The 19,335-nt window shown below is 52.6% G+C and overlaps 1 protein-coding gene across 1 annotated transcript in view; it reads left to right on the top strand.

Moving 5' to 3' along the window:
- Positions 1-17,185, top strand: part of ASTN2 (astrotactin 2) — a 362,612-nt gene extending 345,427 nt beyond the window's left edge. The window contains exons 21-23 of the mRNA XM_059828642.1: positions 8,935-9,035; positions 10,271-10,454; positions 16,898-17,185. Coding sequence (XP_059684625.1) covers positions 8,935-9,035; positions 10,271-10,454; positions 16,898-17,135 — 523 coding nt within the window. The 3' untranslated portion in view covers positions 17,136-17,185. The remainder of the gene's footprint in view (positions 1-8,934; positions 9,036-10,270; positions 10,455-16,897) is intronic.
- Positions 17,186-19,335: the final 2,150 nt, after the last annotated feature.

Below are 19,335 nucleotides of genomic sequence, written 5' to 3'. Positions count from 1 at the left end.
TTCTGCTTTTCCTGCTATCGTCCTGTCCTCAGAGTTCAGGGACCATCCCTGTGGGAGACCCTAAGGGTCTACTGGGCATCTTCAAGCTAATAAAAGACTTCTTGCTCCTTGGAGCACGCCTAGGAGGTAAAGCCCCAGGGTTGCAACATAGGCTGTGTTGATGTTATCTCATGTCAGGGCGGCTTTTTTGGGTGTGCTGTCCTGCTGCCACACCAAGGAGCTGTTCACATCTCGGCTCTGTCAGAAGCTTTGTGCAGTGCAGCAGCCCTCTCTCCAGAGAAGCTTGCTCTGCTCTTCCTTCGTCGGTGGTGTAAACCTTGTCCTGAATGGACATACTCTGAGCGTGAGCCACGCACTGGGGAATTAGAAACCTTATCAAGGGTGAGGGACGAGGGAGTAATTATCTCCTCCTTGCCAGTGGTTGCAAGGAGCAAGGGTGGCAAAGGAGGAAATCTGTGAGACAGAGAAAAGGGCAAGGGGGGACAGGGGACGCTGCTGGTGCTCTCAGCCCCGGGGTGGTGAAAGCACCCTGGGGACGCAGCGGCCAGGAGGGCTGCGGTGACCGTGCTGCACCTTCTGGATGAAACCGTGGCCCTGCTGAAACCGGCTGGCATTTTTCCCTCATTTCCAATGAAACACGTTTTCGCCTAAGGCAATCTTGGCACTGCCGCTTGCAAGGTGTCCGGCTGGCAAAGGGGCTCCTTGTGGGATCTTGGCCCTCCAACACAGGTATCATTCAGGAGCAGGGCTCTAGGGAACAGAAGGTGGCCTGTGTATCAAGGCCCTCTTTCACAGCCATGGCGGTACTGGGAATCGCTGCTTTGGTGGGGTTTATTGACAGGGTTTCGAGGGAAATCTCGGGAAATTGAGACATTGCAGCTGAGGCTGGGAAGGTGAATGTCCTACTGGGCATTTCTCTAGCAGAGAGGCAATGGATCCAGGCAGTAGCAAGAAGTGGTCAGGATTTTAGATTAATTTCTTCTTTCCCTTTCATCTTTTTTTTTTTTAATCTTGTTCGACAGGGATCTGAAACAAAAAGAGATTGATACAGTGCTCCAAGGAGCAAGAACTGAGCAAATCTGTGTTGTAGCTTGGCTCAGGTGTGCAGCGTCTGCCGTGCATGCAGAGGGGATTCGGGGGACCATTCACACCTTGCCTGCTGCAGGTTTTGCCTTTCCATGGCCTCGTAGCTCAGAGACAGAGGGCAAGCCTAGGAGACCTGGAGCAGCACGATAAGCTGACCCAGTGCTGTGCAGAGACAGCAATTCAGTGCCAAAAGTCATGGATCAGCATGTTCCCATCCCTTAGCTCTCAAGCTGATAGGACTGTAGCCGAGCTACCTCGTTCGTGCTACCTGGGGATCGACCTTGCACGTAGACATGCTCAGCAGTCTCCTACGAGCCTCTCCTCTCTAACTTGTCATCTCCCCAGTGCCACCCAGCTTCCAGGGGACAGCAGCCACTGCCTCAGACAAATCTGGGTGCTGGGTAAGAAGGCATCTGATACTGCTTTAATTTCTGTCTCTTGTCGTGCCGGGGTGCATGGCAGCTGTGAGGTTTGCGGTATGCTCAGTGGGTGCTGCAGAACACCTCTGCGAGGACAGTGGTGGGGTGCTGTGACACCAAAGTGGCACTGTCCCACACTGCACCCCTGTAATGCAGCAGCATTAAGTGGCCCTGCCCTCCTCGCTGGCAGCTCCCATGAGGAATATCACGTTCTCAGGTCAGTGGTTTTGATCGTGGACATGGCATCAGCTGCAACTCAGGGTAGCCTTGCAGTGCGGATAAACCTGGGTGACTTTCCCAGGGTTGCCACAGAGCAGAGATGGACCCACGGGTGTGCAAGCCTGTCCCCAGCCCCAAAGCTGCTCCACCTGCCCTCACTGTCTCAGAAATCAGGTCTCCTCTGCCCTTTTCCAGAGGTCTCCTTGAACAAGCAGCCTCTTACTCTGCAGAGCAGCCTGTGCTGCCAGGATTATTTGATGGGCACTGTTTTGTACACTTCCAAAAGGCATCAGACACCATGAGGCGTGTTGTGGCAGGTACATTTATTTCCCCTCCATCTGACAACTGTGGTCTGGTATTGTCGGGAGTCATCTGTAGAAGGATAACGATTAGTCTCCACAGCGTTTGCTGTCCTGGGAAAAAAGGTGTGAATTGTGAGAACAGTTTACTGACAGCCTCGTGTATGCGCTTAACGGCAAAGCTTCAATACAGCGTTGCTGCTGACCTGTTCCTCCGTCACGCTGATGGGAGCAGGGTCAGTTATCACAGATGGTTAAAAGAAGCCCAGTTATAAAAGGTAATTTCTTGGATGGTAGAACTGTGAGGAGAGCTTTCTAAAAGATGTTTTTTTTTCAAGATAGCACTATCCACCTTTTCCTTATTGCAGTGTAGGTTCTGCAGAAAGGCAGAGCCAAAAATTATGGTAATGCAGAACGGGAGACATTGGTCCTTTTGCAGAAGAGGTATGGTACATAAGCAGCAATTCGCTGCGTGGTGGTAGCAGGTTGGTGTCGCCTCCCTCGGTGCCTCTCCCCAGGCACGGAGCTGCTCAGAAACTCCTCTTCCACCACAAGCCGGCACAGCCCATGGTCACAGCACAACCCCTTGTCCCCAGCCCTGCCCCGCATTCCTGCCAGCCTTCAAATGCCCTAACAGGAGCATCTGATTGCTGTAACACTTGCGACAGTGCCAGCCCTGGGGAGACAGCATGAGGCTGTCCGCTGCTGAGCCCAAATCCCAGGCTGTGGGGCCTCTGGTAGGGATGCAGCGTGGTCAGTCCTGTGCCAGCCCACCTCCCTGTTGCCACCATGGACACGGGCACAGCGTGAGTGACCAGCCTGAAGTCAGGGCCCAACAAATAGACCAAGAAATCTTCTCCTTCCAAAAACCACTCCCTGCTCATTGTCTGCTTGGTATTTGCCGCAGAGACCGGGGTGGAGGTTGTTCTCATTTACCTTTCTTAATTATTTCAAATCACAGAGTCACCAATAAGCTGAGCTGCATTCCTGTGGTTTGTGTGGATGGGCTGCTTTTTATTTGATTTGATTTCTTTTTAAATTGTAATTGTTTCTGAATTGGGAATGCTTGCACTAAACACACAACCCCCTTTCTGTGCTCGCCCAGACTGCAGCTGGCAGGCAAGCCCTGCTCCTGCTCCGTGGCCCTCAAGGAAAGCGGCTGGCAGGCTCCGCACGAGACGATGTACAAGCCCACGGCTGGGGGGACAGGGGTGGGTGGGTGCCCAGTGGCCCCATGGACCATGCACACCCCGTGGCATGCGGCTGGGGGCCAAAACACCCACAGCTCTGCTCCACCCTGCAGCACCCCGGGGCTCCCCCACCGTGCAAGAATAGTCTTTCAGGGAAGCTGTTTGTGTAAATTTACTGATGTTTTTAGTAGCCAGGAGTTGCTGAGATGAAGGTCTGTTGCTGCTCACCAGACTGATGCTCTGGTATCCGGACACCCTCTCAGCCTCCCCACCTCCGGGCTGCCTCCAGCGAGCCCCTCACCTTGGTGTCTGGGAGCTGAAGGCACTAAAAGACTGGGAGAGGGCAGTGTTTGCTCGTGGGTCCCCCGAGCACAACAGTGTGCACAGCGCTGGGTGCGAGGAGTGTGTTCACACCTGTGTGTGTTTGTGGCACCATTCCTGGCTGCTCCGCTCTGCACGTGCCTGAGTCCGGGCGCAGCCCGAGCCTTGCTGGCCCCGAGTCCCTCATGCCCAGTCCCCGTGTTGAGATCACCAGGCAGGGGGGAAGCAGGGATTGCCAAGAGCTGGTCCATTGAGGGCTTTTAAACGGAGGCCGCCAAATTGTTTTTCAGCTGGAACAGGAAGCGAGAAGGGCTGGCAAAGCAGGGGTGTGATGTGTGTGTGTGTCAACACGCTGGACCAGCCTCACGGCACAGGGCTGGTTGCGTGCGAGCCCAGAGACGCTGGGCTGTGCAGAAGGCACGAATAAGCCGTGACCGACCAGAGTGTGACGGCAGGATGTGCACATAACACCGAGGTGATGCAGCCTCAGCCAGGTCAGGGCTTGTGTTTTCATGCTCAGCATCACGGGTGGTGGTACCCACGCTGCCAGGGGCGAGAGAATCTATTGCACCATGTGTGTGACACTGGCCAGGTCTGCCCTGCGCCGAGCTCCTGGAGCTAGCAGCAAGACAGAGTCTTGTAGCCACAGGAGCAAGGAGCCAAGCCCAGGCTTATCAGCCAAGCTCAAGTCAAGCCCTGCTGGCAAGAGCATCTTGTGGTTGCACCACTTTGGAAAGCATGAGACCGTATTTCTGCATGATGCTGGACTCTGGAGCAGCATCCCATTTATGTGGTGCAGGGCTCCCCTTAGCACTGCCCAGGTTTGCCACACAGCCTTTGCTTTTGGATGCAGCCAGCTACTCGTAGGCACCCAGTGACCTAGCATGGGTGTTTGGCAGCTGCAGGAGTGCTTATTGGACTCCTTATCGGACCCTTTTCTCTGCAGCCCAGGCAGCTCGTTGGTGGTACGGCATCTCATCGAGCAGCTGCACAAGCCCAAAGGCTTCAGGAAGAGCAGTGCACGAGACAGAACAGAAATGTGTGTGGTATCTCTGGAGGATATAGAGAAATCAGCTAAGGAAGGTCAGACACAGAAGTCTTTATCTCCCTTCCCGCAAATAAGGATCATAAGTAAAGCACTCAAACATCATAAGCATCATGAGAGGGAGTTAAAAAAACATGAGCCAACGTTGTTGTCTATAAATAAATAACACGTTCTGGGGTTTTATTCTCAGCCTTACGGTTTTGTGCCTTTAGAATTTTGTATTTTGGGTTCTTCTTTTCTCTGCATTGAGAAAGGATAGAAACATACTGTTCTATTTTTTAAATGCAATTGACAATCTTCCACAATGATTGGATTCCAGGAACTGAAGCTTTAACACCCCCCTCCGCTTTCTCTTCCTCCCCCAAGAAGCATCTTGAGCCTAGTGATAAAATCCAGGCTTCAGCCAGCGTTGGGTGGGGTATCTACGAGGAAGGTGGTGTTGACATTTCACGAGGCCACATGTTAATTGCTTTCTGTCTCTCTCTAGAAGTTCCTTCGGGTCCCAATAGGTTTGAAATTAGTAGTAAACAGTTAAGCGGCATTACTTTATAGGACTTCGTATGCAGTGTTTTGCTGCAGAGGTGGCAGCGTTTCCAGGCATGGAGAGGCTGATCTCTGCCAAGAGCATATGTGCTTCCAGTGGTGAAATGCTCTTTGGAACCTCTTTGGGCAAAATGTATCTTAGTATTTCTAGAAAAGCAAGTGTTCTTGTGTGGTCTTACTGAGGGCACGGGTGAAAAAGAGGATCAGCTGTGCGACAGTAGCAGGTAGCCCCAAGCTCCTTTGGAAAGCACAGGGAGAACATGAGAAAATGTCATGGGGAAAGTTTATTGCTAAACAAAACACCTCCAGGTTATGAAGAAGGCTCTGCCAGATCGTAGCTACCATATGGCATTCCAGGTTGTCTGACATGGTTTCATGCACTGAGTGTGGGTCTGGGGCCTTTTCATTTCTGGCTTTGACTTTACCCCAGAGACCCTCTGCCTTGGGCAAAACACTCAGAACTACTCTTTGGCCTCATTTTTTTTTTTACAAATTATCAGGGTTGGCATAATCAGGTGCAGCTCTGTTGTCATCGGCGGGGATGCTGCTGGTTTTGGTCCTCAGCCCAAAATGCTGGATGTGGGTGTAAGTATGGCAGGAGGATCTTCACGTAGCGTTGCAGAGCTGGACTCCAGCCCCCAACGTGCTCTGCGTAGCTGTCTCCCTCAGTCGTCCTTAGTTCAGTTTTCCCCTTATTTGCCATCCCTCCCATGCAGCGGTGATCCCTCTCCTCCCGCCGGCTGCCTCTTCGTGCCCTGTTGGGTCCCAGGCCGGTCCCATCCCTGCCGCCGGCTCCTCGCCTGCATCTGCTGGAGGTTTCTCTTAGATGCAGCAAGCAAGATCCGCCTGTTAATGCCGGGTTTACACTGAGCCGCAGGTCTTTGCACTCTCTTCTCTTGTCTGTTTCCGGGAATAAAAGAAAAAAATAAACCCCAGCACTCCGCGCAGTGCCATTAACTGGCCATAAAAGCGTTTTGCCGCAGAGAGGCTGGGTGGTCAAGTGGTTTGAGAACAAGATTGGAAACCATCATTTCCCAGGTTCCAAAGTGTTCATGTCACTGAGCCTCTCCGGGGCACGATGCTTCACCCCATATGTCTCTGTTTACCATCGATAAAACAGAGCTATTAATACTGCTGTGCTTCAGGGTGATCTTTTGGACGATAATTAATGTTAAAGCCTTCTGAGATCACTCGCTGGAAGGAGCTAGAGAGGTGCAGAGGGCTGCATACTGCTGGAGCTGCCAGCTTCCACCAGAGCTGAATTTATTGGTGCCGATTCCAAAACATCTCATTCAGAGTGAATGGAAATGAAAAACTTTCCTCTAAGGCTCTTGAAAAAGAACTGGTTTCAGGTGAGGTAAAGCAATTATTTTTTTTTCTCAAAAAGGAATTTTTAGGCAGATCAAAAATCACTTTGAATCTGATATTTTTCCATTTCCATTTTGTTTTCTTTTTCATATATCATCTGAAAAAATGATTAAATGAAGGGCTTGTTTGTTGAGACATATTTTTTAACCCAGGCCTGACCAGTACAGATGCTCTTGCTCTTGGCAGCTGAGTGACTTTGGTTCTGTGTGTGCTGGGCAGAGGGGAAGAGTGCAGTCAAAGGGCTAACGCAGGTCTTTAACATCGCCCAAAGGGGTGGATGTGCTTTAACATCCTGCCAAGCAGAGATGCTTCCTCCTGACCCGCGCTGGCGATTGCATAGGTGATGTGGGCACTAATTGCCGAATATTATGATTGTGTTTTGATAAAAGTCTGCCATTTTTCAAGGAAAGGGCTCTGGCACTGATTGCATCAGAGCTAATGGAGCCTTTCTGACTGAGCCGCTACGGGCAGAGCAGAGGTTACACGTTAGCTGTGCTCACCCGTTTAAGAAAGAAAACACAATGACACAGCCGCTGTGGCTAAGCAAGTGACCCCAGGGTGGGGATGGAGATCAGCTCACGGCAGTAACCTGCTTGTTAAGCCCTCTTACTGCTTGTTGTGTTTATGCTGATGAGCAAGAAGAGCGTTGCGCGCTGCTGAGCACCTGGGTGGGCAGCAGGACTCCTGGGGTCTCTGCCCAGCTCTCCCGCTGCAGGGTTCCTCGTCTCGCTGGGGCCAAGGGCCCCCACCCAACACTGGGTGCCCCTGTTGCTGTTGCTTTCTGGACCTGGAGAGAGGGCATTCGTACTGCCAAGCTGCAGGGACACGTACCTTACCTGCTCACAGCAGGAGACTCCTTACTCACCTTGAACCCCTCATCTGCTGAAGGGAGGAGGAGGGACGGTGGCACCTCCAGGATGGGTTGCAAAGCCCTGAAGTTAGACTCCTGCCCTGAATTCGATATTACCCTATTGCTCTGTTGCTGTCCCTTAATTATAGCGGGAGAACAGCCTGTGTGTGGTACTTGTGAAGTTGCACAGTGCGGACGTCCTTCCTGAGATGCTCCCACTCTGAGCAACGTTCCTTGTAAATTAAGGAAAATGATGTCATGCCAAAGAATTAAATAGCATCTCCTTGGGTGAGCTCAGCGTGTGCATCCCCTGCATGCCCCAGCTTTGTGAAAATGGGAGTTGTCCCTACACACAAGTGGGTTCCATGGCAGTCTGCTGGCATCCTTTCAGACAGCAAGTATTGTTAAGGAACTAATGCTAATTGCTCGGAGAGAATATGCCCTGTGCTGGGAATTGCTACCGTGCAAATGTCAGCTCTTACCAGCTGCATGTGGGGTGCACAGGGCCAGCGAGGGGGAGGGAGGGGGGCTGGCAGTGCTCATATGTGGGGTGGAGAAAAGGGAGGCATTGCTTCTGTCCCCATTAAGGATGCTAAGGAGTTAGGACCCTTCCTTAAGTAAACACACCTCAGGGTCTCAATCCCATTTAAGCTTCAGCTGCTTTTATGGTACTCTTTGCGCTTGCTTGCAAGAGCTGCTTGGTTTTACCTTAGGATAAGGAGCGGGGCTGTGTTATTTCTCGGGAGCTGGGTACCCTGCCACCAGGCATCTCAGACCTCCGAGGGGTTCAAGCCAGCTCCTGCACTTCGTCAAAGCCAGCTCGGGTTTCCGTGCCTGGCTCGGAATGAATAAATACGAACCCATGCCTTTTGGGCGAGTGGACAGAAGATTGTCGCCCCTGCTGTGAAGAAGCATTCTCATTTTGGAGCTTTGATATTCTGACCAGGACTCTGAGCTCAGCATCCCGGGATGTCCCATGCAGCCACAGCCTGTTTATTCAATGCTTTATCCGGCACCAAAGCCATATTTTGCTGTCAGATGCTCTCCATTAGCTTCAAGTGTGAAATTATCATTCCCACCCTTTTACCAACCCCACCCTGGTGAGGAAATGAGGGAGAGAACAACCTCAAGGGCCATTCACAGGATGTGTATGAGCTGTCACTTGTCAGCACAGAGCCCGCTTATGGCAGGAATTACTGCTCCGCTCTCAGGAGGGCCGGAGAGGAGCCCGACTTGCAAACGCCACAGCGTTATAATGTTTGCATCGGCGCATGGCAAAGATGATTGCATCCCTTCGCAGTCAGGCGGCTGCAGGGTGCAGCCCTGCAAGGCTCCCAGGGGCGGTGTCGGGAGAGGAAACGCAGCTCCGTGTGGGGACGCAGTGGCCTGTCCCCCTGGTCCTGGCTCCTTTCCCTGGGTGCTCTCCTGGTCTAAGCCTGAGATCGTCTCACGTCTCCTTGAGATGCCAAAATTGACTGATAGGAGCCTGGACCACATTTTTCCTTTCTCTTGTGAAGGCCAGTTCCCATAACAACCTGGCAGTATGGGACTGTGGGATAAAGGCATTATTTTCCCTTTCCTTCCTGCCTTCCAGATTCACCCTCTACGCAGTGGATACGCGAGGGAGACACTCAGAGCTGAGCACGGTCACCCTGAGGACAGCCTGCCCACTGGTAGATGACAGCAAGGCAGAAGGTTAGTGTTCAAGCACCTCGTTTTCCGCACAGGAGACATTTCCTGCTCTTTTTGCTTTTCCTGTATTCCTGCAAGCCCCTCCAGTCCTCTCCCAGCGTGAAGGCTCCTGTAAATTCACCCACAGGCGCAGGGACATTAATCTGGGGAGGGGTGACAAATTGCGAGGGTGTCCAGGAGCAAAGTCCCCTCGGCTGGGCAGCTGGTGGCTCCCGTGGTCCTGTGCCACGCAGTGCCACGACACCCTTCCCCGCGCACGGCCGTGGGAGCTGATAACGTGCGTTTGACACACGTCCCCTGGAAAAAGAGCGATCTCTTCTTGCAGAAGCGAGAGAGGCAGCCCTCGCTGTGCCGGGGCGGTGAGCGGTGCGGGGCACCCTCAGCTCTGGGTGTTTAGAAGGATGCTGATGGCAGCTGGTTCGGTTCTGAAGCAGAAACACCGATAAAAGCCTAACCGCTTCTGCACACGTGCATGTTCCAGTTTTGAAACCAATCCCATTTGTTCTCACGCTTTGCTGCTTTTAAATTTAAAAAGATTCATCTAAATGAAAGGCAGGTTACCTGTTTTCTTTCTTGTTTGCTTTCTATTTTGAAAAGGACACCAAAGAAAGTTTTCATTAATGCTTTGTTTCATATTATTGCTAAGCATTCCCAGGAAAAATGAGCGAATGGGAGACTAAAGAAAAGGAAGGACATGGGATTTTGTGCATTTTTCCCTTCCAAACAGAGATCCTTTTCTACAGCAGAGAGTGCACCCTCTTGTTTTATACATCTGAGTTGCTCTAGTGGATACCCACAATGACGATGTGCTGTTTTTCTGGCTCAAGTACCATCTTGTTCTCAACAGTGTCATATTCTTCCTACCCTTTAGCATCATAGCCGTGCAATTGCTTTTGTTTTGGTGAATTTGGGAAGAGCTTGCCTGCCCTACCTGGGAGGATAAGGCTGCATCTCCCTGTGCTGGCAGCCCTCCTTCTCTCCTTTCCCATTCTTTCATGGAGTATTGCTGGAGTCTTTGGGGCTGCTCCACTCATGCAGGGCACTCGCTGCAGGATTAGCCTGAGGAATTGCTAAGTGCTCCCCAGGTCACTAAACCCTGCTGCAGGCAGCCCCAAGGGACTGGCAGCCATCCCAGATGCCCTCCCCTCCTGCCAGCCCTGCCAAGGGCTTTGCGCCTCCTCCGCCTGTGTTAGCACCTTCTGGCTGTTCATTAATCCCGTCCCCCTGATCCTTTCCAGAGATAGCTGACAAAATCTACAACCTCTACAACGGCTACACCAGTGGGAAGGAGCAGCAGACAGCCTATAACACGCTGATGGAGGTCTCCGCTTCCATGCTCTTCCGAGTCCAGCATCACTACAACTCCCATTACGAGAAGTTTGGAGACTTCGTCTGGCGCAGTGAGGACGAGCTGGGGCCCAGGTACCTGTCCCTTCCCTGTGCCCTCCCCTGCCCCACGGCCTGGAGCACCCCTCTGCTTGGCCACTGTGGAAGTGACCCTCATTGCCTTCTCCTCCTAGCCGAGAGAAGTTCCCTTCTGGTGTTCACCAAGCTGTCCTGCCATCCCCTGGGACTGCCAGGTCCCAGTCAGTCTTTGCAGAAATGTTTATGGGACGTCTAGAAGCTGGGTGGTCTTTGGATGAATGCTTGGGGGACAGCAAGCAGCCTGAATGAGGCGGGTGATATTGCAGATGAGCTGAGTGTGCTGGAAGAGCTGGGGGGGTGAGGGGCAGAGGGTGTAAATTAGGCCTGGGACATAGTGAAGGATGCCAGCGAGCGCACAGCACCTCATCTGTTACCTATATACAGCTTTATGCTAGAAATATTTTCTCTTATTATACATTTGATGCTCTGAGGGGAGCTGGGAGAGGATTGTTGCTGGGAGTATAAAGAGCAACCTTGCCAGGGGGACCGCATCTGCAAACCCCCAGTGTACAGTGAAAGGGGTGGTAAGACTCTAAGAGTTCACAGCTCAGGAATAACAGGTCCATGGACTACATTGCATCCAGGGGCTGGCAGTGTCCTGGCAGTGTCCCGGCAAAGGCCAGACTGCCACCCAGCCCCTTGGGAAACGCTCAGCTAGAAATGCTCAGAAGTCGCCGTATCCCTCTGGACATCTTGAGATCTCTTACAGGATTCAAATAGCCTTGGCCTGCTTTGAAGCTTTTAGAGACGCGGTTCATCCAGCGTCCTCATCTAACGTGTTGTTCTCTGAGAAGCTGAAGCAGAGGAAGGTGGAGGAACAGGGTCTTGCAGTCCGTGAATAACTGGAAAAGATCTTCCTTCTCTCCCCCCTGCTCCTATCTGCTTGTTGGACACCGCTGAGGATCTGTCCATAATACCAGGATGACCGCTCCTCACAACAGTTTACACCCCTCCTGGACATAAATCCAAGCTGGCCTGGGGCTCACCCTCCTCCAGAGATGACCTTGGTCATAGTTTCCTTGGTTCATTAGCCTCTGGCGTGGAGCCACCCTCATCCTTCCCACTGCCTTCCTCCTTCTTCGATGACGCTGCAGATTTGTTTGTCCTTTTCAATTGCTCCTCTCTCTATAAATCCCTGGGAACCATCAGCCTCTTCTTACACATCCTTATTTCCTCTGTTATTTGAGATCCAACACACTTATTGAAGGATTCTATCTAGCCTGACGCCTACATCAAGCCATGAGATTTGCAAGGTGATATTTAAATTGCCCATATTGCCTGACCCTATACGAAGCTACATCTGGAGTCAGTGGTCGATTCGGCTGCTGTCTGCCTTCCTCACCAGGCCAGATGAGCCCGTATGTGCTTGTATGCCCCTGTTCTGTACTTGAGAAATATGTGACTTACAGCCAAGGAGAAGCATTTATAAATGCCGCAGCAGCCAGTGCCAGGCTCTTGACAAGAGCGAAGCTCTGCCGTCCAGCCTTGCTTCTCGGGGAGCTTGGACAGAAACACAGGCACTGACGTAGCGGGAGGCGAGTGAGGCTTTGCCAAGGGAGGCCATCTCGTAACACGATTTTAATTGACGGACTGTTCTCCTTCCCAGGGGGACATTCATTTTCATACCTTGAAATGTTTATCAGATGAGCCTCAGCTTCACAGTAAATGTTCGCTCATAAAACTGAGCGACAAGAGGGAAGTTGATTGCCTCCGTGTAATAAATACATCACACTGGAGTCCTCGTGAGCCCAGTTTCCATTAAAGCCACAGGTTACTGCAAACAGCTGCTTGCGAGAAGACACACTGACAGCCAGATGTCCCAACCAGACGGTTTACATTAAGGAGACATTAAAAACTTAGCTCATAGGTGGCCCTAAACCAGGACTTTCTGTGGTCAGCAGCATCTTGGCACCTGGCTTGCCTCATCCTGCTAGTCTCCTTTAGCAGCAACCACCCCTTTCCTGCTCCCCCCATTCCTCTTACAGACACCAAGCGAATCTCACAGAGTTAATTTGTTCCAACAAAACAGAAGAATCTGTCTAAACCAGTGAAGGTTTAATGCTACTGTGCATTCAGACCTTTGGATCTGAGCAGCCAGAGTGCTTCCTGACATAGCGACGGGGAGGTTTCTCTATTATTTTCTCATACTGTATTTTTGGGACAATTCTTTTGGCCACTGCAAACAGGGTCTGGCTTTTAGGAGGAGGCGAGACAAATAATGAGGTTAAAATCTTCCTTCCGTGCCCCTGCTCGTGGCTACCAGCAGTGAGGGGGTCAGGATGCGACACCAGCCCAGGGCTCGCAGCCTCTCCTTTGCTCGAGCGAGTCGCCCAGGCAGGCAGCCGGGCCAGCCGCAGGAGACGAAGTGCATCTCCAGAGCAGCTGCCTTCTGGTACCGAGGGGGAATGCAATGTACTGATGGGAGGCTGTGATAAGAGGCCACCGAGTCCCGGACTCATTGTCCTCTCAGACAAGGGTCTGACAGACCCAGGTCAGTTCTCAGTAGAGTGGAAAAATCTGAATTTATGACAAAATCACCCCATATGGGAACACAGCAGCCAGGCAGCCACCCTGCAGCAGTCCTGGGAAGCTCATTCTTCCCTCCAGCCCAGGTATCATTTCTTCTTTGCTTCTTCATGCTGGTTCATTCTCCTTTAGCACCTTCCTCCTAGGTGAGATAGGGCAGGGTTTTGCTGGCTCTGGCTATGTTTTCATCCCGCACCAGCCATCAAGGTACATGATCGCTGTCCCCTGTGCAGCTGGGGGACAAATGTCCCTCCAGGAGCACACCCAGCGCTGGGCAGAGCAGGAGGTAACAATGTCTCCTGCTCTTGGGCACGTCTTTGCAGAGCTGGGGCTGGCAACCAGGGTCCTCGGTGCCCTGTCCCCTGCGCAATCACTGCACTGCACTCCCTTGCACTGGTTCATGCACGAGCTCTTGGAAAGTGCCCCGGCAGCAGGCACCCGTCCCCTTCCCCTTTCCTCTCCCCCACCATGCCACGAGGTACCGCAGAGGGAAGCAACCGAATAGAGCCGTCACTATTTTTAAATCCCCCTCTTCATCATTTATGGCTGCGGCTGTGACCTCTGAAATCCGTCACTTAAGTGGAGACCAGAATCAGTCCCCGGCTGGCGCTGACTTCAAACAACTGCCCCTGTGGTGGGCACGTGGCAGGTGGGAGGGCACCGCTGGCCTACGCCAAGGTGGGGGCACCCCCAGTCCGGGCTGTGAGGTGAGGGGGAAGGGGGTTGCTTCATCCCTTTGGGGGCTGAGAGCTCGGGGTCTGGCCACAGGCAGTCATGAGAGTGACTCCCCCCCTCGCTCACTCCCCTGCTGTCCTCTCCCAATTCCCGCCCTTTAATAAGGCAATAAATTACTGTTTCTGGCAGGGATGAGGTTGGTCAGCATTTAGGAAGATTTCATTTCCAGTATTTGAAAAGGTGGTCGTTCTGACCCAACAGCCCTCCGCAGGGAGCACTTGGGTAATACCCAGGGCTTGATTTATGGTGTTAAATTGGCAGCCCAAGAACTGCTCCTGTAATTTATTACCCAGCCTTCACCAGAAAGCCTCTCTCTCTTTCTCACCCCTCCCCTTGCCCGCTCTGTCTCTCTTTCTCCTTATTTTTTTTAAGAGGGAACAGCTGACAGCCGAAAGCTAAATCTAACATTTACACATGACTTCATTACCCCACTAAAATAAATGACTCAAAGTGGTGAAACCCATCAAAACTGGGGCTTTGGCACTGGACACTGAAAGCGAGGGGCCCGATTCCTTCCCTCCCCAATACCCTGTCTCCTCCTTGACCACAGTGCAGTGTGTTGTCAGCATCCTTGTAGGGCTGTGCTGCATCCCGTCCGTAAACATCGATACTTTCCTGGGGCCAACTGCATCAAGCACAACTGCAGATGCAGCAGGTGTAGAGAGACCTGCTCCACGAGGAGCACAGCACATGAGACATCAGCTGGTCTGCATGGGTTGACTCCAGGACTTCTTGCCACCTCGAGCTGCCCCTCCCACATAGGAATGTTTGCCTGAATAAGAGACGTGAGTATGTATCAGGAAGCAAGGACAACGTGGTGACTTTTAGCAAAATCCAGAAGATCATGGAAGTATGGTGGAGCAAGTAATGGGAAGGTAGAGTAGGCGAAGGGAAATGGAGGCAAAGGAATGAGCAGGTTGTGCAGGGGAGAAGTGAGACGTCGATGAAGAAAGCTATGGAGGGAAGGAGAAGGGTGAAGTGGTGAGAAGGGAGGAGAGGAAGAGAAGAGCTTGGCCAGCAGGCATGTGTAGGTGTGTGCTGGGGAGCCCACCCCTTGTCTCGGTTAGGGCCAAGTTGGGTTACCCACCACTGGGGTTTGCCTCGGGGGCTGGTCATGGCCGCTCATTGTCACTCCCCTCTTGCTATGGCTGGGGAAGGCCTTGTGGTGAGCTGGAGTGGAAACCAATCTGAGGGAAACTCCATGGGTTGCTTGGTTGGCCTTTGGTTGGACAACTTCCCCGTGCTGGCTCCATGGACACCTGCACCAGCGCAAGCAAATGGGCAGGGACAAGCTGGGGAGGGGCCAATACCCTTTTGGCAGTAGAGATGATTTATGATAAGCAAGGGTGACCATGGAGCTATGGCCTTAGAGAGATGATAGTTACCCTTTTTGAGGAGGAGGGTGTTCTGGCTACATGCTCTGCTCCTGAGCACCATCAGCTCACACAAAAGTCTATGAGCTGACCACGGGCCCTGTGCTTGCTCAGCCTTCCCTCAAAAAAAAGGGAGAATCAGCACAGAAGTCAAGAAACAATTTGGTGAGCACGGGAAGAGTTGCCAACTCTTGGCTCTAAGAACAGGTTAGGCAGCTATTCATCAGGGCAGGTTGCTCCCAGCAAGGAAATGGCACAGATGATGCCTTTTGGTCCCTTCCAGCACCAGTGACCGTGATTTGCTGAGGTTTGTTAACTGTCGTGGCAGTCACTACAGACTTTGCTTTGCTGCTGAGCTTAGCTTTAATCAGTCAGTCGTTACTGAAAGCATCTAATGCCATCATAGAATTTCATAACTTCTTGGCGGCAGGCATCCAGCAGCGAAGGACCTGTTCTTGGCAGTGTGTCAGGTCTTGACGCTCAGTGGGAGCACCAGATGCTGTAGAAGGTCAGGTGGCTGCTATGGTGAGTAGCATGAGTAGAGGTATTCTGTCAGAGCCGGGCACAGCTCAGCCCGTGACATCATTATTATATATTTGTGTGTATAGCTAATAAGGCTCAAATGGCGTAGTCATGCTTATCTTTATAGATTAAATCAATATGCGGATACCATGTAGTGTTGTCCCAAGAAGGGCCAACTCCCCTTGCTCTTCCCTTCCCCTGGAAAGCCAACCCTGAGCCTGTCACCCCCGGGGAGGAGGGGGAGGTTTTCCGCCTGCAGCCCTGAGGAGCAGTGGTTTCCTACAGCCTTTCATCCAGTCTTTCCGCTCCAGAGGGAGAGGTCTGTAGCCGGCTGGGGATGCCGGGTTGCCCTCTTGCCTCCTGTCGCTGCCTCTGCCCTCTGCTCTGGCACTGGGGTGACTCTGGCCAGCCATTCCCCGGTGTCCCATCCCCGGGTGCGGGTGTGTGGCCGCATCGGGCTCCCAGTGCTCCCCCCGCCCGGCTGGGAGCTCACAGCCCGGGCTGAAAGACCACTCAGCTTTCATAATCAAATAATCCCCATGTTTATGCCTCGCTGACTGACAGTGCTGCCCCTGACATATCATTATCGGGAATTTACATTCCTGCAGGAACTGCGAAATCCCCTAGCCCCGAATCCAGAGCTTTCCTGTGGCACCAGAGGGAGAGGAAATAATCTGTGATCTTGAGACTTTCAGACCACTGAAGTAAACCCTCTTCCCCTCCCTTTGTTTGATTTAGCACTTTGCAGACTCCCACGAGGGGATTCTTGGTTTCTTACGGGTTTATTTTGTTTTGTCTTAATGTGTTGTGCTTTTATTCCTCGCTCTTCTAGTGTCAGTCCTTTTGGGCCATTTGCCTCCTGGAGACTTGGGAAAACAGGAAAGGGAGGGCTGGGCTCATCGGTCGGGAGCAGTGAGGTGCTGGGGGTCTCACCAGGGTGTGTGGGGGCCAGCACATGCGCTGGAGCCTGCCAGGAGCACATGGTGGTGGTGGTGACCATCTAGCCAGTGGCAGACCATGTCCCCAGGGCACCCAAGGTGCTGTAGTGGGTCAGACTTGAGGTCCCTCCAGCCCTGTTGACCTGGTGCTGTGAAATAGCAGATATACCCAGAACCTTTGGGCAAAACAGAGCTTCTCTTCACTTGAAAGACAATGTCTTAGGCAATGGGTGTCGTCCATTCTTGTCACAGGACAGAGCTGGTGGTGGAACCCCAAAGTCCTGGCTCCTGGTCTCCTCTTTGCATTGCCCCCCCTGCTCTGTCTCTATCTGTTTGTCCCCTCCAGGAAGGCACACCTGATCCTGAGGAGGCTGGAGAAGGTCAGCAGTCACTGCTCGACCCTGCTACGCAGTGCCTACATCCAGAGCCGCACCGAGACCATGCCCTACTTGTTCTGCCGCAGCGAAGAAGTCCGGCCGCCCGGCATGGTCTGGTACAGCATCCTAAAGGACACCAAAGTAACGTGCGAGGAGAAGATGGTCTCCATGCTGCGCAACACGTACGGGGAGTCCAAGGGGCGGTGAGGGAAGGTGCGGGCCTGGAGCTGTGGGAGGCAAAGGGACTCCAAGGAGTCGAGGACTCGTGATGTGCTGAGTGGCTGGTGGGGTTTGGGGTCGGGTGGTGTTCGGAGGGGGTGGAAGGGGACAGCGAGGCCAAACAGGACTTTCTCACGCAGACAGCAGAGAAACAAGAAATCAGCAAGTTGGACTTTAATTTCTTTTCCTTTTTTTTTTAATTTTTCAAGAGGAAAAAAAAAAAAGAAATTACCTAATTTGACTCCGCATTAAAGCCTCTCCTTTTTAATCTTTTCTTACTGAATTTCCTGGACTACACGCTCCAAAACCCTGGGAGGAGGAGATACCCGCTTGAGGCCAGGGCCAGGCAAGAGGGGAGCTGCTGGGCACAGGGTGAGCCCCTCCCTGCCTGCCCTGCCTGCCCTGCCACCGGGCAGGAGCTGTGGGGCGAGGGGCCCCGGTGCCGTGGCAGCCGAGGACGCCAGGAGGAGGTGGCGCGGTGGCCGGTGACACCACGCTGCCAGCCCAGGTCCCGGAGGGGGATGCCAGGCAGGTGCCGGGACGCTGCAGGCAAGCTGGGCTTTTGTACCACTCCGAGTCGACGGAGCGGCTCCGTGCGCAGCCTTCGTTCGCAAGGCTCCCGGCAGCTTGTTCTGTGCATTAAAGATTCATATTAAGTCCATCTTCGCTGCCTCCTTGGTGTTTCTTCCTGACACTGTCTCACCGCCGCTTGGGCGTTCGTAGGGTTTCAGGGCCGGAGAGGGCATCACCCCACGGCTGTCCCCGGTGCTGGGATGTGGCTGAGATGAGGGGCCGTATCTGGAAACCGGTGCTGACCCCAAGAGCTGGATATGTGGAGAGGAGGGGAAAGTGCAGCCTCTCTGCGTAGGGTCCTCTCCCTCCCCAACACCCAGCTCGGCCACTGGCCCCGGTGGGAGTTGGAGGCGTGTGGGAAAGCCCAAGAAGGAAGCCAGGGGCTAAAAAGACATGGAGAATCTGGTTTCTTTTACTGTCAGATGTGGGTTAGGCTGGCTCGGGAGCCCTGTGGGTAATGGATTTCTCAGCCTGGTAGCCAAACCAAAAAGTGCGGGAGGGTGAGAGGGGGAAAAAAACTCAAAAATCAGATCAGCTCAAAGCTATTGCTTTTTCTTTTTAAAGCAAAACAACAAACCTGGAGGGGCAAAAGGGAGCAGTGTGGGTTGAATGAATCAGTTTAGTCAGCCCAAAGCAAATAGTTCTTAGTTTTTTCAGGTTATTTAACCCTTTAACGTAAAAGCAAACAAGCAGAAGGTGAGTTTCAAAATGAAAATGTTTTGAAACCAAACAAAGGTGCAGGATTTGATGTGGAGGAAGTTCAGCCAGAGACCTTTTTCTTCTTGAGCTAAACCTATTTGCCTGATTTGCACCCACTCAAATAATTCCGATCGTTTCTCCCAAACGGCTCTTTTTTTCCACCCTCTTTGGTTATGTCTCTTCATTTGTCGTGAGCCACGTTGATGTTGCACGTTGGGAAGGCCTCCAGTACCCGGTCAAAGTCCCGCTGGAGTTCACAGAAAACTTTGCCTTGACGTAGCAGCTGTGGAGCAAGCGCCAAAGCATTGCAGGTTGCCTGAGGTCTTAATTTTTAAGCTAAATCCCTTTTTCTGACGGAGAGGGAGAGGACAGTGGCACTGAGGGATCTGGGCTATGGCCACTGTGTTGCTGAGGCTTGTACAGCACTGAGCACGAGGGCCATGGAGGGACAACAATGCCATATGTGTTAGAACCTCTCTCAGCCCCCAGCACTGCTGCTGCCCGTTAACCACCCCTTTGCCTTTCGGAGGTGGCTGGTGGCCACGGAGCTTGGTTGTGGGAATGAAGGAGATGGCATGACTTACTGCAGACAAACGTAGACTTTGCATTTGCTTGGCTGGAGCTGCCGAGCCCCAGCGCAGGTCTCAGCACCCGTCCAACACCCCATGCACCAGCCAGGCCTGAAGCAGGAGTGTGAGCCGCAGAGAGACTGGAGCTCACAGATCTTGCACCTCCCAGAGCAGGAGACACTGTTCTGGGAGGAGGTGAGGCAATATTTGTTCAGCTTTGCTATTGTGTAAAACAAAACACAGCAAAACCCTTGAAGTGCAAATGTGCAGGCGTCTCAGCCGGTGCCTGGACTGGTGTTTCTGGCACCGCAGTGTTACACCAAGCCACTCATTTCATGTGCTGCCAT

The sequence above is a fragment of the Gavia stellata genome, chromosome 24 (assembly GCF_030936135.1).
Source record: "Gavia stellata isolate bGavSte3 chromosome 24, bGavSte3.hap2, whole genome shotgun sequence".
Classification (NCBI taxonomy): domain Eukaryota; kingdom Metazoa; phylum Chordata; class Aves; order Gaviiformes; family Gaviidae; genus Gavia; species Gavia stellata.
The sequence above is the reverse complement of the archived record's forward strand: the minus strand, read 5'-3'. Positions and strand labels throughout refer to the sequence as shown.